General features: G+C 35.8%; 1 protein-coding gene across 1 annotated transcript; it reads left to right on the forward strand.

Moving 5' to 3' along the window:
* LOC127953379 (gastrula zinc finger protein XlCGF26.1) lies at positions 1-25,664 on the forward strand. The gene is made up of 2 exons (XM_052552607.1): positions 1-716; positions 23,918-25,664. The coding sequence occupies exons 1-2, from the start codon at positions 251-253 to the stop codon at positions 25,144-25,146; spliced, it is 1,695 nt and encodes a 564-aa protein (XP_052408567.1). The 5' UTR covers positions 1-250; the 3' UTR covers positions 25,147-25,664.
* The last annotated feature ends 1,388 nt before the right edge of the window (positions 25,665-27,052 follow it).

Below are 27,052 nucleotides of genomic sequence, written 5' to 3' on the forward strand. Positions count from 1 at the left end.
TACGTCTGTTTACCAAACACCAAGAAACCTCAGAAGAAGATGATTAGTTTCACCGCGCTGTCTGTTGTTTTGTGGTGATGCTGGCTTAACACAGACGGTTTGAAATGTTGTTTCTGTAAATAGAAAAATACAGCTTTTTTTTAGTCAAGTCAGTAAATACATGTATTCGTCCTCACCTTCGTCTAAGTGTTGAATCAAGCAGGAATATCTGGAGGAGTTTATCATCTGAACTGAGATCTGTTGCTGTGAAATGATGTTTGTTAAACAAGAGAGAGAAGAGGACACGAGTGAACCTGAAATCTGCAGAATAAAACAGGAGGAACCAGAAACTTCGAGAATAAAACACGAGGAACCAGAAACATGGAGAATAAAACCAGATGAACAAGAAACTTTGAACATAAAACACAAGGAACCAGAAACCTGGAGAATAAAACAAGAGGAACCAGAAACCTGGAGAATTGGACAAGAGGAAGCAGAAACCTGCAGAATAAAACACGCGGAACCAGAAACATGGATAATAAAACCAGAGGAACAAGAAACTTTGAGAATAAAACACGAACCAGAAACCTGGAGAATAAAATCAGAGGAACCAGAAACCTGCAGAATAAATCAAGAGGAACCAGAAACTTTGAGAATAAAACAGGAGGAACCAGAAACCTGGGGAATAAAACAGGAGGAACCAGAACAATGGAGAATAACACTCGAGGAACAAGGAGGTTGGTGTTTTTTCCTTAATCTTTAATCACTGTTTGTGGTACATGAAGCTTATAAAGCTTTAGACACAAGGGGGGCTGCACTAGAGAGCTATCAAAATAACTGAAAATCAAAATTTTTATTTTGTACTTACATATGATCAAATTTCTATTTATATGTGAATTTAAAATGCATACTTTCAGTTAGGGTGAAAAAAGGCCACGTCTTGTGGCCTCTCTCCTGAGGCCACAAGACGTTTCATCGAGCAAAATATTACTAATGCACATTTATTCAAAATATAAGAAAACATAACTGTGGAAAAGAAAACATAACTGTGGAAAAAGGTTAATGTTTACAATAATGTTTAAAAACCAATTATAATTAAGTTGCTTAAACAACTAAAAACAAAACAGCATGTATGCATGCATAGTTAAATACAAAGGGCAGAAAGCCAGTCACACAGAAATGTAAAATTTCATGTTTTTTAATTTAAAAACATAAGATGTAATGAGATGGGTCGGCCGTCCGCATTATGTCATTTTCGTCATCCGCGTACAGGCAATTTTTTGAGACCGCGTGGATGGTGCACGTACGCGAGGTGAATGATGAGACGTTGACGCTGGTCCACCTTTGAAAGTTGCGTGGACACGGCTGTCCCTTACAAAAAACAACTGCAGTATATTGAAGTACAACTGCAGTAAAACTGCAGTACAAAGCAGTTTAACTGCAGTATAATTAAGCACAGCCGTAGATTTGCAGTATAATGGCAGTACAGCTGCAGTACATTGAAGTACGACAGCAGTAAAACTACAGTAAATGTTAGTACATCTGCAGTCAAATGAAGTACAACTGTAGTTTTCCAATATAATGAAGTACTGAAATGCAGGTATAAACCTACACTCATACTACATTACTGCAACTGTGGTAACAGTAGGCTACTACTGTACAGAAAGTAAAAGCTATGGACCACTGTAACATTAACCCTTAAGCTATCTTAAATAATAATAATAATAATAATAATAATAATAATAAAAGTTGTCTTAATCTAAATGGCATGAGACTTGGTGACTTTGTGGACACTTGCTGACAATTCAATTCTTCATATAAAATCAATAAAACACAACAATTAAGATATAGCCAATGCATAAAAGATGCAAATGGTTTGTGTAAATTTATATGGAGTTCTCAAAATTCATGGGTAAATATACAGAATATTTTTTTTTTATTATATTTGTACTAAGGATGCAATAATATAAATTATTTACCCAAAGTATTCATTTTCTCCTCGTCACATTTTGCATTGAGATACTGTCACAATAAATCTGAATCTGATTATTTGTTAATCTCGTTAGTAATTATTTTAAATAAGCAAGTACACATGTGATTTTCAATTAATGTTTATTTGTATTGCATTTTGTACTTTTTATACATATATACATATCATTTGTCACATTCTGAGATTGAAATATGCAGTTAATACAAGAAATATATTTATATTGAGTTATTCTAATGAATAGATGGGTAAGCATACACAATTGCAATTTTACTAAATTTGTACTAATGATTAATCCATAAACATTCTTTTCTCAAAGCATTAATTTTCTCCTCCTCACATAGTACACTGAGATACTACAGTAAATCAAATTCTGCTTATTTTTTAATCTCTTTCATATGTGTTTGGTAGGGGCAAAATGACAAGCCCATCTGGTCTTTTTACAATTTCTATACATTTGTTTGTTACTTCAGATGGAAGTACTGCCTTGTAGCCTGCACAGAATGTGACATTAAGTATGTGAGAATCCATGCAAACATACTCTGTTCGCTTTTTGTGAAAGGCTTGAATTTGATTTGTTAACCTTACCAGTAAAACTGGTTGTCTGGGGGTGGCCTGTGTTTGAACAACAATGATGTGTTCAATTTTTGCAACCTGTTGGCCAATGGTTACCAAGGAATTACATCTGGAGTATTTTGAGTCATACTGATCAGTGGAGTAGAGTGTCCCATCACAAACAAACCTCTGAAAGTAGGTGGCTTGATTTTGTTCTGTATGAATTCCAGAATCCTGTAGTAGGATGTGCTGAGACATTGGTAGCTCCTTCACCTGACCATGACCAAAAAAATTGCAGCTACTGACCTGTGCAACGTTTTTGCACAAGGAATAACCCCGAAGTGCTGATGAAACGTATTCATGTGCCAGGGAGTCTTCTGCAATGTAAATTCTAGTTAATCTTTTTAGCTCCTTTAGTCTTGCTAGATTTTGAGCTATTTGCAATGGTAAATGTTGTGTTCCATTGAAAAGTTTGAGCAGTCTACCATTATGTCCTTCAAAGACGAATGTTGACGTCAAGGACAAAGGTCCATGTCTTCTGACACTCTCAGCTAAGTGGGTGAGGAGATGAATGTTGTAAGACACTTCTTGCTTTCCATACAGAGACTCGGTTAGAAGTACAAACTCACAAAGAGCCATATGAGCCTTGTCGATGTTCACATGTGAAATATGTGAACTAGTTAGCAGATAAACTGCAAAGGCTAGTAGCATCCAGTGGTGGAAATACTGTGTCGGGATTAAACCCATCAGTATAAATGGAGAGATTAAAAGAAATGTTCTCCACTCACTTCCTTTCCATTTTTGCCGTTCTTTTACAGATCGTGGCAGACGGGTTATCTCGTTAGGTGGCCTGACTGATTTCAAACGTTTGTCTATCTCTTTCAAGACACATGGATTTTTGACGTTTACTTCTGGCACTTTGTTGTCAAACCACAAGCCTGTTATTTGCCGCACTACTCCAAGAAGTACACTATGTAAATAGTCTGGAACAAAACTTTCTGCCATGTCAAAACACTGTAATGTGGTCAAAAGACTTGGTCCTTTAACACCATTGACTGGGTTATTTACAGAGGCCAGTTCTGCATCATGGATCATGCCTTCATGTGTTCTCAGACTTGGAATGGGTACTGAGAGTGGGTAGACCCTGGTAAACCCATCACCCTTTTCCACTCTCTCTCCAGAATGAGTGCAAAAATTACAGCCATGTGCCCCATTAAACTGGTTGATATTCTGCACTGGAGCCCTTGCAACAGAGTCAACACTGCATAGAATTGCAGCAACTTTTGAACATTCGTAAGTTTTTGTCAAAGTGTTGTGCCACACAACACCCTCAGATTCTAAAGATCTGCACTCTTCAATGAATGGTTTAAGAAAGCTTTCCATTTTTGGCTTGGTTTGCCCAAACCAGAGTGCAGGCACCAACACAAAGTTTTTTCGTTCGGAAGGAGGGACTTCATTTATGGTACACTGAATTGGCCACATTGAATAGCTTGAAGAGTTAAACACTGGGACACCATCTGTATTCCATGTCAAAGATATATTTCCCTGCTCTGTCAGCATTGGAATTCTCTTATACAGTGTACCATCACTGATATCTTGGATGCAATCAGAGTTGTTTGTCTGTGATAGTTTTTCATTTAGTTTGTGATTTTCAAAAAGATTTTTAATTTCATCTCTCAAGGGGGTGTACATAAAATAATAGCCTTTACTCAGATGTTCTGATACTTTGCATTCTGTATCACACATTGGACATAGTACACTTTCGACATCTAATATGCCAATGTAAGCCCCACAGTCAGGATTCAGACAATAGTGATGTAACTGCCAGCTGGCTGTGTCAAAAGCACGCTTGAACAGGTAGTTGGTGGAGGGTAAACTATTTTCAGGGAGAAGCATCTGCAGCAGATGCAGTAAATCTTGACTTCCTGCTTTGGTCACATGGTGGCGTAGCATGTAGCCCAGAAGTGCAGTTAGACTTTCCCCTTTTGAAAGTTTGGCTCCAGGATACAAAGGCTGGTCTCCATCAATGACACAAGTGGTGGTTCTGATATTTCCATCCTCAAGATTGGAACTGCTTAGCTAGAGATTAAAAATGAGAAGGAAATAAATGTATGTATGGTCATTTAAAGTCATTTTACAATCCAGTTTTCCAAATTATTCATGCATAACTTTCAGAAAACAGTGCTGCCAGTGCTTTACTGTAAAATCAAATGTACTGTGAATTTAAATACAGCGATGAAGTGTAAAATAGTCAAATATACTAATTGAAACAAGTTATTATCACTTAAATATTTAGTTCATTGCACTAAGTAGAAAAATTTTAATGTGTGAACTCAATCGATCAGGAGAGTTGAACTGAAGTGTTTTATGATTAATTCATTGCTTTAATACTCAAGTTAAATACACTTAAATTAATAATATAATATAAATATTAGTTGTTAAATTTGAATGGTTGGCACAATCGGTTTTCTGAAATTAAATGTTATCCTCCATGGGATTATTCGGTAACAGAATTTATTTTCAACTTTTTATTCAATCTGTATGATTGTAAATACATAGTAATAAAGGATAACTTCATCATAAAAAGGAAGGCTTAAAAAATATTTGTTTCATTTAGACACTGTCCATGGATGTGCTTGACCAGTTGGCTAAATGTACTTTATAGCACATTTGCATAACAAGCAAACATGTCCTTTATTAGACTATACCCTACCTCTTCATTGCTCAACCAATGTGTGTTTTGCTCTTCGTCTTCTATATCACCACCTGATATGTCATCTGGCTGAAGAAAAATGTAAATGACCATTAGGCTTACAAAAAATATTAAATAAAATGGTAAACTGTTAAAGGATTGGTAACACTTTACAGTAAGATCTTTGTTAACTAACCATGAGCAATACATTTGTTTATTTTTTAATACAAATATAGCGGTTAATTGTTTGCTCAGTGTATTAACTAATGGTAATAAATACAACATTTTATTTTAATAATGTATTAGTAAATGTTGAAATTAACTAAGATTAATACATGCTGTAGAAGTCTATTGCCCATTCTTAGTTCATGTTAACTAATAAAACCTTATTGTAAAGTGCTACCAATTGATTGACTGCATGGTTGGCATACAATCAAAATGAAATAAATAAATATGATTAAAATAAAATATATATATATAAAATCAAGAGCAAACTAAATATTTTGTAATACCTCAGTGAGTTGCCTAGCTGCCTCTTCTCTGCAGAGCAGTTGTGTGTCTTCCTCAGACTCAGCATCAACTCGGTTCTCTGTGTGTGTCTAAAGTAAAAAACTAAATTACCTTTAAGCCAGTTGTGTAATGTCTCCATGTATTGCAAAATGTGTATTATTATAATGAATAATAATTAAAAATACTGTTAAATAATATTAAGGGAACTGAATTAGAGGTTATATTGGCTAAGATGTATTTATTTAATTGAACTTTGACTTGAATTATTTTACCTGAGGTGACAGGCTTGCAACATCACCTTCCCTATTTCTCCGCACACTTGTGCTTCTGTGGGGTTCTTCTTCATCTTCCAGAAATATTTTATACTTGTTTCTTCTGGGATTTTTTTTCTTGTGAATATAGTCATCTTCTAAAAAAGATTTGTATTTTTTTCGCCTGTCGGACATTTCACCCTCATAGATAATTAGCACGCGCGTGACTAGATCTTCTTCGCGCGTTCGTTGCCCTGACAACGAGTCTCGAGAGCAACTGATACTTGATGAGCAAACTGTCAGTCAGCGTCCTACGTTCGCTCAGGATGGACATAAAATACGTTTTGGTAGATTTTTTCACAGACAACACCGTTCATATATGTGAACTTTCACAAATAAAACACAAAAATATGTCAAAACTACACCCCGAGGCCATTCACAAGTGGAACAAAGATGAGGAAGCATATGTTTACTGGAAGAAAACTTCGTCAGGCGAGCTGCAGCGTTGGCCTTGTCGAGTCATCCAGTTTAGTGGTGAGTAGGCTATAATTTCCTCTTATCTTTGGTTATTTAATTTAGAGAGCTGTACAAATACTTTTATTTATCTTTTATTCAAACACAGTTGAGAAAATAGGGGGAAACGCTGCTTACGTACTGATTTGTAGCGCACGCGCAGGTGCGCAATTAAAGCACGAGCACAGCCTCGCGAGGACTGATCAACACAGACCTCGAGTCTGATTGAAAGACAAAACAATGTTGTTTTTTTGGAGGTGATACATTCACTGTCATGTTTTAGTTATACAGTTACCAGAAGTAAACTGACCATTTATGGGATCCATTTTATTGCGTTGGAAAGATATTAATTTCAAAGTGAGACTGATTAATCGTAGGCTATCATTAAAATCTCACTCCAACCAGTTACGTACAATCCTTTGTGAATAGACAAATGTATTAAGCTATCATTGAAGCTCAATAATTAAAATATAAAAACTTATGAAAAAAAATATAATAATGGAATAAACAAAACTGCACTGAATGTCTTTTTTTTTTTTTTTTTTTTTTAGGAGAGCGTCAGCCCTTAATTGACTTGAGAAAAAAAATTGAAAATGGCTGTGACTTTGACAGTATACCCCTCTTTGCAACAGAGGAAACATTAGGAAAGGGTAGAAGAGAGAAAGTAAAAAGGTCCTCAACAGATGTTGGCGAGACTTCATTTCTGGACCTGGTAAATGGATAAAAAGAATTTCACATTCTAACTCAAATGTCAACCTGATTTTAGATAGTATTTAAATGAGATCAAGAAATCCAGTTACATGTAGGCCTAGTCCTGTGTATTTTATACATGTACTAAATGCACTGTAGACAAGCATTTATGTTTAATAGTTACATTTTTCTGGGATACTTTTTTATTGTGTGATTTCTATTTTCAGGAAAATGCACCGGTAACCAAAAAAAAGAAAAAGACCAAAAACATCATTCAACAGAAGATTATGGCTGCGGTGAAACAAAGCTGCACTCAAATAAATGTCAGCAGGAAACTACTTTATTTTATCTTTTGTAAACTATAACTTTACAGCTAGAATACATAATAACTGATATTGTACTTCAGGAACCAAGACCTGCCGTGGGAGTGCTGAAGGATTCAAGTGTACCAAGTCCTTCGTCTCCTCAGCCATGTAAGAGGTCAGACATGGCTGAAGAGATCAAAGAGTTAAAAAATGAAATTAAAGAGCTTAAAGAAGATTTAAAATATGAGCGTCGCTTCAGGATAAAAGCAGAGAGAGAGCTGAGGGAGTGGAAAGGTAATGAAATCTAGCTATAGTGCAGCAATTGTTCTCAATCTTCTTCAGTATATATAATATCATATTTTTGAATACTCGATTCTGATTGGCTGGAAGGTGTGCATTAAACAATGAATGCACAGGTTACAAGTCAGTTGAATCACTGTTCTAAATTAATGTGCTGCTTTTATTGTAGGACACACACACACACACACACACATACACTCACACACAGGCAGTCACTCGCAAAAAGAGATCTTGCAATGATCTCACACGCAGAAATATCAAAAGTAACCGAAAAGTAACCTGGTCTGTCCTGTCTGTCAGTGAGTACGTTGTCAGTCTCTTCTCTGCCACGCAATGTATTTTTCCTTGCGTAAGAACATGGAAGGTCATGAGAGCAGTGTAGCTTGTCAGGCATAGCGACAGTAACTAAGGGGGGTGGGTCTTTGCGAACTGACAATTAAAGTGACAGCTTCATTAGGAAAATGCTGTGCCTGATGAAAATAGGCTAATTTTTCAACTCCCCATTTATCCTGACCACGACTGTATTTATCAATTCATATTAATATTTTTCCCAATTATTTTATTTTGATTTTAGATTAGAATCTTGAATGAAAGACCAAGAGGATAAATGGTGCCAATAGATGTGGAGGGCACTGTAAAGGTTTTGTGGATTGTGAACATGATTGTGTCATTCTGCTTTTTTCCAGAAATGCATGCTGTTGTGCAGGAGCTAAAAGGCACAGTAGGAGAAATAAAGATGTGCATTTCAAAGCACAAGCCTGGCACTCAGCAGACCTCATCTTCTCAAAACATCTGTTCTCAAACTCAAGAACCATGCTCTGCTCAAGGAAGTAAGCAGGTAAGTAGGTCCCAATTATACAGTTATTGTATTGTATTCCATTTTCTGTCAGAATTTTCAATTCTGGCTAGAAGGTGTGTTAAAATCTACATCTTTCACTTAACACAACTTGTGGTTGCTGATGTTGTTTTTAACTCTGTACTGGGCAAAGTATTTGGATTTTTCTCTGTAGCTTTATAATTTATTCTAAAAGGCATTTCTGAGCCATTTTGTTTTAGATTGTAGTCTATCACTGTGGTGGTCAACTTTTTTTCAATTCTTTTACTTTTTCAGAAAAGAAAACAATTTGTTCTCTGCTGTTCCCCACTAGGTAGTCGATTACATCAATTTGGGGGAGGGGGTGCGGATCAAGAGAAGCCAGTTTGATAGGATCAACACCCAAGATTTTAAAAAATTTACCAGCGAGCTTTTCCTTGTAACCTTTGGGCGAGAAACTCTTGCCACTCACTCTCTAAATGGAAGAAAGGCACCCAATGCAGAGACCAGCAAGGAGGCACTTCCAGCTCACACAGTGTCCGTCTTAATAGGTAACTCCTCATGTATTTCTACAGACTAGCTCTGCTGTGAAAGAGAATTTGGAATTTTTATCAGTTGCTTTATTATTTCTTTGTCAAACAATTTAGTTTGTTTCATTCCATGTATATAATTAGTTGTTTATAGTAAATTTGTAAGTATTTTCGAATTGTTATATTAATAGCTTTCAGAATTAGGTGAGTATTAAATCAAGATTTATCTCCCATTTTAAATAGCATGTGATCTTTTGTCATCAAATGATAATAAAAGACTTAATTAATTGCAAATTTAAAAACTCTGGAGTGGAATTAAAACACATTTGATACTCACATGCTCTTAAGCCCTCTATGCCTTTTACATTTAAATTCTTAACATTTAAAAAAATGCATAAAAAAATAAACACTTTAATTCAATTATTTTTTTACAATTATTAAATAATTGTTGATAAACTGTATACATATGGAAAAGGTTTTTTTTTTTTTTTACATAACCAACTATTTTCAGATGTTAAATTATATAAATAAAGAAAAAATATCAAAAAGATAAATCATATCAGTTAGCATATGATTCAAGTTTTAGTACTTCTCCAGTGACTGCTATATCCCAGATAACTTAAGAACAACATATTTACCTTGCCTAATAAAAAGTAAAGTTTCAACAACAGAAATCATGATTTTCCATGAAGTGGGTTTTGCTCTATATGTGAGCGTAATGAGACCACTTCCCCATGTGTTTTTCATTGTATTAATGCATTAGATTTGAGTAACAATTCCTATGAAGCCTGTACTTATCATTTTGTATTATCCTATAAAAAAACATAACAACAGTAATAATACATTATAATGCTTACCTATTTGTGGTCGTAACGTTTAAGAGTGCATAACACCAGCCTTTATAATGCATTATATAAACAAATAAACGTATAAACAACCTTATAATAACTGTTATATCTTCTCATGGGTAATAGCAATAATATTAATAATAATTACTTATTTGTGGTAATAACCATTAAGAGTAATACTGTTTATAACACACAATGAACAATTTAATTCACTTATACAATAATGGATTATATAGCCCATAGTTTCCTTTATTTTGCTTACCCAAGACTCATATCTTGACATTGTTGACATTGAAGATCCGCACAGTATCATTTTACATCTAATGAATCTCTTTATCTGCTGAAAGTAAAGCGACAATAACAAATTTTAAAGATCTAAAGCACTTAACAATGTGCTCATGATATTTATAAGTAGTCTTTGTCTGCTTTAACAAGCCAGAACTATCCCTTTTAACTCACTGGAAACTCTTTTACATTTAAAAATACAATGTTGTAACTTAAGTCAACAAAGTCAAGATACAGTATGACTCTTGGGAAAACAAAATATATGAAACTATGGGATATATAATCCATTATTACAAGTGAATAAAATTATAAATAGTCATACTCTTAACACTTTTAACCACAAATAAGTATTATTACTATTGTTACGATTATCATTGAGACGATATAACACATTATAAAGTTGTTTATAAGGCATTATGCATGCATTATAATACAATAAAAATACACTTTTAATGCATTATAAATACAGGCTTCATAAAAAAAGTGTTATGCATAATGTGTAATGCATTAAAACAAATGACAAACAACCAATTTCAGATGTAACAACCAATCTGCAAATATAATGCATTTTAACTTTAATAACAATTACTTATGAAAATATATAATGCAATATAATGTGCATTATGAACACCTTAATTATGTATTATACATAAATGCTTTAAGAAGTAAAGTGTTACCTTAACTTAATTTACTTGAAATGTTCATAGCCATTAATGCTGACCAGTATGCCATTACAAATGAATTAGGGAACAGTATGAATAGTTACCCCAAACATTTGGTGAAACCACAATGCAAAATTCAGTTTAAGCATACTATATGCTATATGTTATTATATGTTGTAGACAGTAACTGAAACTTGATAGTTTTTCTGAATCTTTTTTTTTTCTTTTATTTTTCAGACTATATCCAAAAGAAATTCAGTGTGTCTTCATCTGATGTAAAGGCAGTCATAAGAACCAAGCTTAACAACGAGGACAAGCTATTCAAAAAACGAAACCTTCCTGAGTAATGAAAATAGACTATAAAGTGTTTATTTGCAAATGATTAATTTATTAATTTAGTTTCTAACTCTCAGCCGGTTATTTAAAGTTTAAATAAATAAAAAAATGTATTGTTAAATTGCAGATTCACTGTTGTTTTGTACATAAATTAATATATGTGTGAAAATAAAACTATTTTCTGGATAACCCGGTTGTATCTGTACAGCACTTTATTAGTACTTGTACTTTAGTTGTAATCTTTATTTTAGTACTACTGCAGTTGTACTGCAGTTTAGAAATACTTCAGCTGTACTGCATCTGCTCCAATACATCTAAAGTACTAGTAAAATAATACTGTGATACAGATTCAGTACAGCTGAAGTACTTCTAAAATACAACTGCAGTACAACTGCAGTAGTACTACAATACAAAAGTAAAACTTCAGACTTCTTTTTTTTACAGTAATACTGCAATATTGCAGTTTTTTCGTGTCCAAAAAACTGCATTTTTCTACATGTATCAAAAACTGTAGTATTACTTCTAAAAAACTGCAGTAATTTTTTGTAAGGGGTGCGCGAGACGGAACGGAACACGGAATGTGACGTTTACCCGGGGCTTAATAGGCAGCCTTCGTTAATGCACACCTAAAATTCAAATGCAACGTTTTTTCTTTCGAATGTGGATTTTATTTTAAATTAGACGAACATTCGAAATTCAATTAAAAATTTTTTTGAATAACTATGAATACTTCAACCTCGTCTAACATACCCAGTGGCATTAGAAAAAGTCTCCACTACAATACTGTCGCCGCGATTGCGGAGAGGTGCGGTCAGAAGACAAATATACAGGTCTAGCGCGGTAAAAATCTCCCGCCTCGTCCCCGCAACAATAACACGCCTGCTAATTTCGCGATGAACACTCCGACCCCGGCAAACATTGTTCAAAACTCTGACATCTGGCAAAGGACCATTTATTTACATTAGGCAAAGGATTCACCGTTTGTGCTTGGTGTAGGGCTATACTTTCACTTTCAGTATCACCGTCATCTTCTGAATACAGATATTCCCCTTTAGAATCAGTGTCCGCGAATAGAAGTAACAACACCTCATTGCGGCTTTATTGATGCCATTAGATAATAATAATAATCTAATGCCAATACTCGCTGACGTTGACAATATTGGTCAGATAAAATGGCTCACTTAATTCTCACACAAGCTCCGCTTTTTTTCGCACTGATTCAATGCGTTCTAGCTCGAAGATTTTGTATAGGAGCATTACGTTTTTTTCAGTCAGAGATGAAGTATTACATGTCTGCTATCTGGTGCAGGGGAGGTTGCATGAAATGTGACACCCTATTTGACAAAATCGGCCGTTTTATTCAGTGCCGCATCTTGTCGAGTAAACTCGTCCGTGGCGCCAAGAGGGTTAATAAGTAAAGCCTGTGGGATGGAGTTTGCAGGTAACTGTGTTCACCACCGAATCTATACATTTTGTAATTGTTGTTTTATGATGTGCGGTGGATATTATCAAGTGTTGCAAAAAATCCAAACAAAACACACCTACAGAGTGCACGAATACATGACGTGAAGTCAGGCTAGATTAGTGTGCATGCGTTCTTTCACTGCATGATTCAGTCTATTAAAATGCATAACAAAATTAAAGATACCGGCCTTTATATCATTTCATATAATTAAAATCACAAAAGAGTGCATTTTTCCTCAAAACCCCAGCATGATTAGAAATTTGATATTGATTTTATACAAAGTTAACAGATAAACAAGAAGTTAATATTAAGAGACTTATGTTTTTAGACTTTTTTTGGTAAATAAAGGGGATTTACTATTAAAAATAAAACTTGGAAGAAATGTGAGGTTATTTATTAAAAAAATGTTGTTTGTTTAATTTTAGTAGTAGTAGTAGTAGGCTATGTGCATTCTGCTGAACAGTAGTAATACATTTCTGGCAAATACTTGTCTTTAAATGAAACCGTATTTTTATTTTGAAGGGTTACCATGAATACCTTTACAGTTTATGTGTATGTGATATCACACTAGTTTTACTCAAATCAAACAGTCAGATGCTCATGAAGTGACTGTCAGAGCAGTTCTTTAGATGTTTTACATGTGTTCATGTCCTTATTTAGTGAGACGACACACGGTGTAATCACCGGGAGCGTCACGCGCTTCAGTGTGTTTAATAAACGAAGTCATGCTTCTGCGCCATTCATTAACACAGACACGCAAAACATGCATGATTCATATTAAAATAGAGTTTTCCGGCTTAATATTTACAGATATTAGTCCATATTGTTTTTTGATGTAAGTGACTTACTTTTAATTAATCCAATATTGGACAAATTCTGTGACATTCCGTGTTAAACTGTAAATTCCAGTATAACAGATTTTATCCTCGCATTCTAAACTTTAATAAAGAATTTAGACTGATTAATATTAGCTGTCAATCACACAGTCACTGCTTTCCGCTAACTACCACAAGGAAAAAAAGGGCTGAAGAGGAAAAAATGAAAAGAATACTGATTTCATTTGTAAACAACCTAAACCTAACATGCACAAAAGAGGATGAGAGCCTGTAGTCGGTGATGAAGTTGTAACGCTTTTGACTCTGATAACTCTTAAAATCCATGAAATGAAAGAGACTCAATTCAACTTTACTCCAAATATATGAACTCATCTCTTTTGAATACTTTATATTTAACATGTTCCTTTATGTCCAATATCAGTGTTAAACTGTTGGACTTTAAATTAAATCTACTATTGCTTTTCACCATTGACTTATTTTGCAGAACATTTAGACTGATCATTTCAGTGCGCAGATACGGCAGATTTGTCACAGGATGCACGATGTGACAGTTGTGTCCGACTATGTGAACTAGCTGTTTTAAATACAGTATTTTTATATTTAACATTAGTTTATCAGTATGTTTGAAAGTATTTTTTTTGATTATTGGTGATTCCATAGGCTCTCTCTCGCGCACCTGCGTGGTTTAAAACACCAAATAGTGATGTTATGACAAGAACAAAGAGTTTCTCTCTTGCTTCACCCATGCACGATAATATCGTGTATCGTCGATCTCATGGGCTGACGATATGACTATTTGAAAAGTGACCATATTGCCCAGCACTACTAAGTTGGTTACTGCATTATGATTGGTTCAAAGTCAAGTCAAGTCACCTTTATTTATATAGCACTTTAAACAAAATACATTGCGTCAAAGCAACTGAAAAACATTCATTTGGAAAACAGTGTGTCAATAATGCAAAATGATAGTTAAAGGCAGTTCATCATTTAATTCAGTAATGTAATCTCTGTTCAGTTAAATAGTGTCTGTGCATTTATTTGCAATCAAGTCAACGATATCGCTGTAGATGAAGTTACCCCAACTAAGCAACCGAGAGGCGACAGCGGCAAGGAACCGAAACTCCATCGGTGACAGAATGGAGAAAAAAACCTTGGGAGAAACCAGGCTCAGTTGGGGGGACAGTTCTCCTCTGACCAGACAAAGTCAGCAAAGTCAGATTGTGCAGAAGAATCATCTGTTTCCTGTGGTCTTGTCCTGGTGGTCCTCTGAGACAAGGTCTTTACAGGGGATCTGTATCTGGGGCTCTAGTTGTCCTGGTCTCCGCTGTCTTTCAGGGCAGTAGAGGTCCTTTCTAGGTCCTGATCCACCATCTGGTCTGGATACGTACTGGATCCGGGTGACTGCAGTGACCCTCTGATCTGGATACAGACTGAATCTGGTGGCTACGGTGACCTCGGAAACAAGAGAGAAACAGACAAATATTAGCATAGATGCCACTCTTCTAATGATGTAGCAAGTACATAGGGTGTTATGGGAAGTGTTTCCGATTCCGGTTTACCTAATTAATGCAGCCTACAAATCATTTAACGGATTTGGATATTAAAAGCATATTAGTATGTTATGTGTATGCCAGGTTAAAGAGATGGGTCTTTAATCTAGATTTAAACTGCAAGAGTGTGTCTGCCTCCCGAACAATGTTAGGTAGGTTATTCCAGAGTTTAGGCGCCAAATAGGAAAAGGATCTGCCGCCCGCAGTTGATTTTGATATTCTAGCTATTATCAAATTGCCTGAGTTTTGAGAACGTTGCGGACGTAGAGGATTATAATGTAAAAGGAGCTCATTCAAATACTGAGGTGCTAAACCATTCAGGGCTTTATAAGTAATAAGCAATATTTTAAAATCTATACAATGTTTGGTACGGAGCCAGTGCAGCATTGACAGGACCGGACTAATGTGGTCATACTTCCTGTTTCTAGTAAGAACTCTTGCTGCTGCATTTTGGACTAGCTGTAGTTTGTTTGCTAAGCATGAAGAACAACCACCCAATAAAGCATTACAATAATCTAACCTTGAAGTCATAAATGAATGGATTAACATTTCTGCTTTTGACATTGAGAGCATAGGCCGTAATTTAGATATAATTTTGAGATGGAAAAATGCAGTTTTAAAAATGCTAGAAACGTGGCTTTCTAAGGAAAGCTTGCGATCAAATAGCACACCTAGGTTCCTAACTGATGACAAAGAATTGACAGAGCAGCCGTCAAGTCTTAGACCGTGTGCTAGGTTATTACAAGCAGAGTTTTTAGGTCCTATAATTAACACCTCTGTTTTTTCAGAATTTAGCAGTAAGAAATTACTCTTCATCCAGTTTGTTATATCGACTATGCATTCCATTCGTTTTTCAAATTGGTGTGTTTCACCAGGCCGCGAAGAAAGATAGAGCTGAGTATCATCAGCATAACAGTGAAAGCTAACACCATGTTTCCTGATGATATCTCCCAAGGGTAACATATAAAGCGTGAAGAGTAGCGGCCCCTAGTACTGAGCCTTGAGGTACTCCGTACTGCACTTGTGATCGATATGATACATCTTCATTCAAAAAGCATTCAAATGATTCGAGAAGCACCCGGCTGCAGCCTGCAGATGCCTACTCTGATTGGTTCGATTGTCTTTCATAAGCATACATGATAAGAAATGTCAAGTCAAGTCTGTTTTATTGTCAGTTTCCACATGTACAGTACATACATACAGAGAATCAAAATTGCGTTACTCTCAGACCCCGGTGCATACAGATAACATAAATATTAAAACCTAAAAATCTAGATCAAATATAAAATGTAGATACAACTATACAATAAGGGAATGTAATAAAAAGACATATCATAAAATTAAAAATAAATTTAAAAAAAGCAGCGCAAGGCAAATGGCAGATAGAGTGCAAATCAATGAAGTGAACAACAGTGAAGATAAAATATTTTTTTTTAATATGTGTGCGTAGTTGGTGTAGGATGGAGTGTTGTTTAAAAAGCTAAAAACGCTGTGTAGTTTTACAAAGCCTTCATTATAATGCACAGAAGAAGAAAAAAAACCATTAGCATGTAAGCCTCCATGTCCCTGAAGTGATTGTTTTGCTAAATTAAGCTGATCTTTAGGCTAACAGACAAACTACCCACTACATTTAATAAATGAATTGGGTTGATTATCCAGTGGGAGGATCAGGTTTTCAGATAGTAGAATTTGTTATGAATACATTTTTGCAAATTTGATTATTTCGTATTATCATAGTATAAGAAAGGAAATGAAAAGGATGTATCAGTATTGTTTTAATTTACACTGCATGACAAGACAATTATTGTTACATAATTATCTGTCATGCAGTTGATAAACCCGCAATAGGTTAATGTGTCTGCTGTGTGCCATTTTGAAATTTTTATGAAACTTTAATTTTCTTTACTATTTTGCAAAGCATAGACCTTTTCCTCTCCTTTATTTAGGAAAATATGCTGCTACTCATTATTTTAAAGTGAAGAAATCAAGAAACTATTATTTCTATCGACAAGTCTAGATTCTGAAAGGACATAACTGTAATCTGTTGCTATAGTAACGATCGTGTTCTTATTTTAGTGCAGTTGTTAAGATTGTGCTTATTTCAGCGAACAGTTTCATACATTTATACAGGGTTAAACTTTTGTGTCATTCAGTGGCACTATTTAGAGATGAGTGATGTGCATTTTAGACCCTTTTTAAAAATGTTTTTAATTATGCACATCCTTGAATAAACCACATTTAAGTGTTTTCCTCCGATAGAAAACCATTTGCCTAAAATGAAAATGCTTAACATGGCATAATGCATTAAAATGTGTTTTAAAAAGACCAAACTCAGTAAACATTTTTAATAAAGCATTCTATTTACAGACAAGCAGACTATGGAAGAGAAATGTTTAACGATTAATTAAGCGCGTTGCATTCGTATTCTGGACTCATATCTAGTTGTCTGTGAATAGAATGCTTTATTAATAGTTTGTTTACTGAGTTTGGTACTGGTAAGATGACTAAGGCAAATAGTCTGGTGACATAGATCTGCACGTGCTTCTCAATACAAAGTACACAAATTTTGGACTTGCATCCTCGGTAGTTCGGAAGTTGTGCATTCGAATCGGGAGTGTGATGTCCACGACGACGCAAATTCAGTAATTCTGCAAACAGCAGCGCACTTGATAACATCAGTCAGCTCACCTTGACTACTGCAATTTTCCTCACTGTACATTTATAATAAAACAATATAGGATATCAAGTACCACTGCCTCCTTTCGTTTTTCATTTTAACAAAATAACAGCTGCAGAAATGTACTTAGTTCAGGGAAATGTGTGTATACATTAGGGCTGAACGATATATCATTATCGTATTTATATGTAGATATGAACTTTCAAGATTTTACTATTGAAAAAAGCAACGATATAGACGATATAGATTTCCCCTCTCCGCGCTCGCCCTGCATACAACTCTGGCAGTCACAACAAACATCAGTTTTACGAGTGCTCTTGACTGCAGCGCTAAAGCCATAGGGACGTGGGAACTATATTATGATGGGGGGGGCGGCGTTTCCATGGTGACGCGTCATTGCTTGTCACGTGACACACCGCAGCAGCAACAGCGCTGAATGAATGATGATCTGCTTTTATATCATTTTTCCTTTTTTATTCAGAATATTCACAAATGTGTTAGTTATGGCATGAAATATCTGATATTCCGATTGTAAAATACATGCAAGTGGAAGTATATTGTTGTTTAAACACCTTTATAACGATCGCGTTAGTTGAGCTGTATGCGCGATGGGCGCCGCCGTGTTAGTTTGTGCCATAGACGCAGTTCAGAGAATAGGATTTGTAGTATTTACAACCTCTATGTTTACAACACATGAATTCATCCACTTCTCCCGAAATACTTAAAAGTAAGTGGCTGGTGAACTGGGAATAGAATATGTAAACTCTGAAGTAACTTACACAATGTGTATCTGATATGAATAAAACGTGTCGAATTATAATGGAAAGGATTATTATTACCTCTTCCATAGACATCAGTGTGTATTTTACAAACTCTAAATGTATTGTTTTTTAGTACTTATGTGAATTTATTTGTTTGAAAACTAAAATAAACAGTATGTGGTTGAAAACACTGAATAGGTGTGATATATGACAGCTCTGACTCTGAGCGCGCCTGTCTCTGGCCGCCAGCTCCCCCGTTCCAACGTCTATGCACACTGTACAGAGACAGCGGATAAATTAGAAAAAGAAAGAAATGAGTGCGGGAGATAATGCGGCCGGTGGCAGTGCAGAATCTGATTGGGTGCCAAAACATAAATCATCCTCCATAATTTGGAAGTATTTTGGATTCAGAAAAGATGATGTAAACCAGAGTGACGTGTTGTGCAGGTCGTGCTTAGCAAAAGAACACGTAGTCATATCGTATCGATATCGAGATATCTGGCATGAAAATCGAGATATGAAATTTTGTCCATATTGTTCAGCTCTAGTATACATACAGCCATTACAATGAAACGAAATATAATATCAATTGCCTCTTTTTATTTTCATTTTAACATATAGATAAATTGAATACAGACCAAAGATAACCTGTTAGATTGACCCAAAACGAATTATGTTTTGTTTAACCACTAAAGAGACATCAGAAGGACTAGCCGAGGTGAGGTTGCTCTCGGCGGATACGTGATCACTGAGCTCCCGCTGATCGCGTGGAGCTCATGTCTCTATATTAATATAAAAGATGAGGATAAAAAAAGACAAAAGGAACAAATTAAATAACACAGACACTGCTCTGCAGTACGGCTCCGAGGTTCTGCTGGACCATAGATCGGCGGTCGTGGCATAATAGGTGATCTTCTGCAATTTATGGGACAGCGTTTGTCGACAAGACTTGAACAGTTTTGGTAGAGCTGTTTTACTGAAATATCTACTTGAAGGCAGATTATATCTGGGATCTAATGTCTGTAACATTTCTTGAAACCCATCCTTCTCGACTGATGGAATTGGCAACATAGACCTTGCAAAAAAAACTTGTTAGAGAGTTCGTAATCGTTTTCCACCTTTCCCTTTTTTTTGTCATATGGTGTTTTCTTTGTGAATGTTTCTGCCAAGGTCTGTTGCGTCTGTTCTTTTTTTTTTGTATCGTGTTTGTCGCAGCAGTGTTTTGTGCGTGGTACGGAGATGATGGAAGAGGTTGGTTGTGGTGCTCTGCATGCAACAAATTCTACAGATGGGCGACTTTTGTTGCTCGTCATTTTGGTCAAAACCAAACCATCTCCAGGCTAAAGAAGGTGACCCATGTCTCGTTGTTAGCTCTTCTGGCACTGGTTTCGAGGATGACTGTATTTTCGCTTTCTTCGCTCATTTTTGTGTTGTTGCACTCAAAGCTAGATAACAAGTCACTGATGAGTAACACGCACGGCACACTGTAATGACGTAAGACGTCAGGGGCACTGAGGCATTATGGGCAGTTCACCGTATTAATAAAAATGTTTTCATTTGTGTTCGGAGGCTATTCCGGTGGATCTCTTGTGAAAAATGTATTCCATCTTTTGGACTCATCATTATACAACGCAATTTTCTAATAATGCAATCACAAAGCTCACCACTTGAGGACGCCACAGACATAAAAAAAAAAGTTTTAACTTCAGACTTCAGTTTTCCGCAAACAACGCATATTTGCTTTTCTAGCAGCTATTTTATTAATCGTGTATCGGCTTTGCTCTTTAAGTTTTTTGATTGTTGCTTCAACTAAGAAACGTCATAACACACAGGTAAGAACTCCGTAGTTGTATTGCAAATTAGTAGCAGCTTACTCATTGAGGAACGATCGTGATTTTGTAAAAAAAAATAAAAAAATAAAATATAGTCAAACAAACCCCTACATTAATAAAATCACTACATATAATTATTTAGAAGGTTATAGTGTGCATTATTTGTTTTCTCTTTAACTTCCTTCAGCTCTTTTCGTGTTTGGGGGGTCGGATTGTACAAATTATGAAATATCCGATATCCCAATTTTGCTTATCGTCCAGACAACAATTTGGATATTATCGTCTAAACGTTATATCGCCCACCCCTAGTACTATGTATTTTTACAATATAAGATATATCTTTTAATTTGCTAAAATAAACGTTCAACAAAAATTACATGATTTGGGCTAGTGCTGGGTGGTATACCCGGTCATAACAAATACAGGTGTATATTTTCGTTATGATATTAATTTTTTTATATATTGCCATACCGATTTATTTAATTATTCAATGTTGGAAATGAACGTCATGCTGTGCCGCGGCCGCGCGACACTGTTTCAGACAGACCCTTTAAAATGTTGCACTTCTAAGCAGCGACTGAGGCGTGGTGAGGGTAAACACAGTAGTGCTCTGGTGTTACGTTATAACGCCTGTTTCACACATAGTCCGTCTGCAGTGCATATTGCGTATTTTTTTATGCACCCATGTTTAACAGATTCCAGCGTTTACACTGCACGAGGTTGCGGTCCGTCAGTGAGTTCAAGGAGCAGTGCGTCTGCAGCAGTGCATCAATTGTTAAAGTACCAAGTCTAATTTTGCTGTGCTGCAGGCACTGAATTAAAGTGATAGCGCATTGTTCGCTGGAAAAATTAACATGGATTGACAGGGAAATGCAGTAATTCCACAATAAATGTACACTAATTAAAGCTGTTTCACACACAACACATGGGTTTTTGGCTAGGTTTCAAACAAGAAAAACACTTTTGCACTTTTAGATAAACAAGGAAAACAATATATTTATATTCACTTCTATGGAGGCAGAAAAACAAAGTTCACCCATGGGATTGCTTGTGATAAAAATTTAAATGCAAAATGGACGAGACTGTTTCTGGCTGTGGTGTTTTAATTTGAAATATTTTAACAAGAAAGGTAGGCTAATTATTGTGTTGAAATGTTTTGCCGCTTGCTTGAGCAGCTTATTATACAAACCTAGAAGTAAAATGCATGAGTAATGTGTTGTTTATATTTATTGAGTTTAAACTAATGTCTATAACTATGAAAGATTGTTACTGTTCTTTGATAAAAGACTCACAATGTAAAATATATATATATATATATATATATATATATATATATATATATTTTTTTTTTTTTTTTTTTAACATATGAAATCAAAACAATGAACAAATGTGTTTTGTGGACTAAACAGACGCGGATCAGTGTGAGACACAATCAGTCCGTGCTGCGGACTGCAGACGGAGTATGTGTGAAACAGGCGTTACAGGGAAGATGGATGCTGCAGAACTAGTAGAATATGACAAAGAAGAACTTGTGACAAAAAGAGGAGCCTGGTCTGTTGTTTGGAGGGTTTTTGGTTTCCAAAAATCCGACATCGACCAAACAACCATTTTATGCAACCGGGAAACCGGCATAATTTAGAAAAAAAAAAATGTCATATACATTTTTGTTCAGACCGCCCAGCACTAATTTGGTCCCTATTAAATTTTTTATTTTTTTCACCATATTTTTTTTTATTGTTACCAAATTCTGTTGTGGCATGTCTAATTATTAGAACGCATTCATGATCTAATGATTTTTCCCCTCAAACATTCTGTGTATTTGCAATTTAATTGTTATAAAATCAAGGCATGTAACATTTTGTCTTTTAATTACTGAAAATTAAGCAAACTTTTTTTTGCAAACAAAAACATTTTACTATTAAAATTAAAACATGGAAGAAATGTGTGATTATTCCTTAAAAAATAACGTTTGTTTAATTTAATAGTAGTAGCAGGGTATGTACATTCTACTGAAAAATAGACTTCAAAACCGGACTTTTATTTTGACGGTTTGTCGTGAATACCTTTACAGTTCTGCACATGTGATCTGATGCTTTTGCTCAAATCAAAAGGTTAAATGCTCATGAAGTGACTCTCAGAGCAGTTCTGAAGAAGTTCTTTATGTGGTTTTCGTCCTCATTTAGTCAGTTGTCAGACGCCGAAATCATCACGAGCGCCACGTGCGTTAAACTGTGAATTCCGTTTTTATGAATGGATTCCATGATTCCGTCCGCATTTTCTGCATCACAGGAAACACAGGACCCTACAATTCCATCAGCACAATGTATACTCTCACACTTGAACTGCTTCTGTTATTGAACACTCCGGACACATTGCGTTCAAATCAAGCAGTGGTCTAAAACAGTTTATTTATTCACCAATTGGACACAAGTTTACTTCAAGAATGAATGAGGCAAAGATTAGTTTGAAGCTCAGTGTTTAAAAAACGGAAAGAGTGATCTATATTATAGCTCTATAAATTAAGCATATGGACTTTATTAGAGCCACAGAAAGACAAACATTTAGATGAAAATGCTCAATATACAATTCATTATGTACATTAACAATGATTCGGGGTGAATATAATGTAATTTAATGAAAACCTTGTGAATGGCACTCTGAGGCCATTCAGAAAATCCTGTCTGAAATTTCTCGCTCTGTTCAGCGTGTAGCATCAAGTGTTAAAACAAACAGCACGTGCTGTTAGTGATTTCAACCGCTAGAGGCCGCTCTCACAATGTATAATGAAAACAGAGCCTTCTCAGCAGCTCCAGAAAAGGGCGAAATGTGGAAAACTATCGGCATGGATTTTTGCCGATAAGCGTTTGTTCCAGCAATCAACTATTGGTGCCAATCGGTTCTTCTATATATATATATATTTGGATAAAGCACTTCTCCTTTGCCGAGATAATCCATCCACCTCACAGGTGTGGCGTATCAAGATGCTGATTAGACAACATGGTTATTGCACAGGTTAGGCTGGCCATATAAAAAAAAAACACTCTCCGAAAAGTGTGCACAGAAATACAGTATCATACATCCTGATTATTTTTTTAAACGTTGAATGTTTTTTAAAGCATGACTCTAACTCTTTGTAGTGTAAACAACTCTGAATGCATGAATCAACATATAACATGTATATCCCCGCACCCCCCAATTGTTTTAATAAACGTTAGATTAACCTGTTAACCAGACCAACCATTAAGTGCCCTACGTAACTTAAAATTGCAACAGCTCCTTATCTTTGTTAGATAATTTTGGTGCCTTTGGAAAGAACTTTTTAGCAACCAGAGTTGATAATGCTAAAAAATATTTGTCAAGATTAATTTTGTCCCGTTTCATTTAATCTATTCATAACCATTGACACTTGCAAACAAAGAGTTGAGTACGCCGGCGTCCAGTTGAAGGTTAACAGGTTAATAATCATTTTTTGCAACCATTGTACACAAATTTTAACCTTTTTCCAAATGTCCCAATTGATTCTTATTTATTAATTTTAGGCCTGATGAAAGTGAAAGAAGGAGGACAAGATCCGAATAAGGTGGAGGAGAAACATCACTGTCAGAAAGATCATGATGTCAATGGAGAAAAATCTTGCAGCATTAAAAAACCAGAAGTCAAAAGTCTTTTCAGATGCTCTCAGTGCGGAAACACTTACAAACATAAAGTAAGCCTGAAGGATCACATGTTAGCTCATGCTGGAATAAAGCCTTTCAGCTGCTCTCAGTGTGGAAAGAGTTTTACAACAAAAAGGCTGCTTAAGTATCATTCGCTAACTCACAATATAGAAAAGCCTTTCAGCTGCTCTCAGTGTGGAAAGAGTTTCAAAAAGAAAGGACACCTTAATGATCATTTGCGAACTCACACTATCGAAAAGCCTTTCAGCTGCTCTCAGTGTGGAAAGACTTTCACTCGCAAAGCAAGCCTTAAGAATCACATGTTTATACATGCTGAGATAAAGCCTTTCAGCTGCTCTCAGTGTGGAAAGAGTTTTACACAGATAACTCAACTTAATGAACATTTGCATATTCACTCTTCAGTAAAGCCTTTCAACTGCTCTCAGTGTGGAAAGACTTTCACACGTAATGCAAGCCTTAAGGATCACATGTTAATTCATGCTGGAATTAAGCCTTTCAGCTGCTCTCAGTGTGGAAAGAGTTTTACACAGAAAAGGAAACTTAATGAACATTTGCATATTCACAGTTCAGAAAAGCCTTACGTCTGCTCTCAGTGTGGAAAGAGTTATACACACACATCGAACCTAAAGAGGCACATGTTAAATCATGATATAAAGTATTTTACCTGCTCTCACTGTGGAAAGAGTTTTACACAGAAAACCCAACTTCAGGATCATTTGTTTATTCACTCTTCAGAAAAGTCTTTCAGCTGCTCTCAGTGTGGAAAGTCTTTCACAGGTGCAGCAAGACTTAAGCATCACATGTTAATTCATGCTGAAATAAAGCCTTTTAGCTGCTCACAGTGTGGAAAGAGTTTTACACAGAAAGGACACCTTAATGCTCATTTGTATACTCACTCTTCAGAAAAGCCTTTCAGCTGCTCTCAGTGTGGAAAGACATTTAGATATAAATTAAGCCTTAAGAGGCACATGTTAATTCATGCTGGAATAAAGCCCTTTACCTGCTCTGAGTGTGGAAAGAGTTTTACACAGAAAGGACACCTTAAGACTCATTTAGTAACACACTCTTCAAAACTTTCAAAAACAAGATAACAGATATCTTGAGACTCACATGTTAATTTATATTGAGGTAAATCCTTTCAGCTGATCTCAGTGTCGATAGAGTTTACAGTTATATTTATTCATTTTAGCAGAAGCTTTTATCCAGTGACTTACAGTTGGGGAATATATCAAGCAGTTCATCTCAAAGAGGCAAACTGACACCATGTTTGTAATGGCAAGTTTCAGACATTTGCCGCATTTCCACCGAAAATACCCGGAACATTTGTACCAGGAACTTTTTTCCCCAGGAACTTTTTTCTCCCCAGATCTGTTGCTTCCTGCATTTCCACCGCGGTCTGCACGTGTTTCTCAATACAAAGTGCACTGATTTTGGACTTCATCGGTAGTTCAGGCTTTGTGCAGTTGACTCGGGAGTTGTTTTGTCCACAATGACACAAACCAGTAATTCTGCAAACAGCAGTGTACTTGATAACATCAGTCAGATCGCCTTGGCTACTGTAATTTTCCTCACTGTACATTTACAATAAAATGAATTATGATATCAAAAACCACTGCCTCCTTTCGTTTTCATTTAAGCATAATAACAGCTGCAGAAATGTACTTAGTTCAGGGATATGTGTATATATACAGCCATTACAATCAAACGGAATATATCAATTTGCCATTTTTATTTTCATATTTACATATAGATAAATTGAATATAGACCAAAGGTCACCTGTTAGATTTACCCAAAACCAATAATATTTTTTGTTTAACCACTAAAGAGACATCAGAGCCAGCAGCACACATCAGAAGATCTAGCCGAGGTGAGGCTGCTCTCGGTGGATACATGAGCACTGAGCTCCTGCTGATTGCGTGGAGCTCACCGTCTCCGGATTCGGCAAAACACATTTTTAAATAGCCGCTGTATAAATAAACCACAGATTTGAGTTTTAAACAGCTACATTCGCAACTATTATTGCTCAAATAAACATGAGCTGAACCAGGAAAGAATAAAGGAAGGAAGTTCTTTGTTCGTTTTTCAAATATTAACAAAAAAAATGCATTCACACTACAAATGACGCAGCGACAAATCAACACGATGCTATTAATTTCAATGAAGATCCAGCCATTGCTGGTTACACAGGTGATCGTGACAAAGGATGGCAAGATGATGTAGTGCCGCGTTTCCACTGAAATTACCCGGAACATTTGTACCAGGAACTTTTTCCCCCAGACATGTTACTCCCTGCGTTTCCAGCCCGGTGTAAAGCACCAGGAAGATTAGGCAAATAGACTGGTGATGTAAGTCTGCGCGCGTTCCTCAATACAAAGTGCGCTGATTTTGGACTTGTAAGTCCGGTAAATCTGCAAACACCAGATAACTGATAACTGATAATTGATAACTTCAGTCAGCTCGCCTTTGACTACTGCAATTACAATTAAACAAAATAGAATCTGGTTACATCGAATGATTTGTTCGCAAACCTGATATAACTACACTGCAGTTTTGAACTCTCTCACAACAGACACGGAAGAGAAGACAATGCTGAATAAAGTCGTAGTTTTTGCTATTTTTGGACCAAAATGTATTTTTGATGCTTCAACAAATTCTACCTGACCCTCTGATGTCACATGGACTACTTTGTTGATGTTTTTCTTACTTTTCTGGACATGGACACATTGGACAGTATACCGTACACACAGTTTCAATGGAGGGACTGAAAGCTCAATGACTAAATCTAAAATATCAAACTGTGTTCCAAAGATAAACGGAGGTCTCACGGGGTTTGGAACGACATGAGGGTGAGTTATTAATTACATAATTTTGATAATTGGGTGAACTAACACTGTAGTATTCAAACTGTGTATTTACAATGTTGAAGTGGCTGACAACAATACATATTCTTATAAGAAATAAAACTGCCTTGTGGAAAAAATGCAGAGATGTAGCTG

Source organism: Carassius gibelio, chromosome B3 (genome assembly GCF_023724105.1).
Source record: "Carassius gibelio isolate Cgi1373 ecotype wild population from Czech Republic chromosome B3, carGib1.2-hapl.c, whole genome shotgun sequence".
NCBI classification, from domain to species: Eukaryota; Metazoa; Chordata; class Actinopteri; order Cypriniformes; family Cyprinidae; genus Carassius; species Carassius gibelio.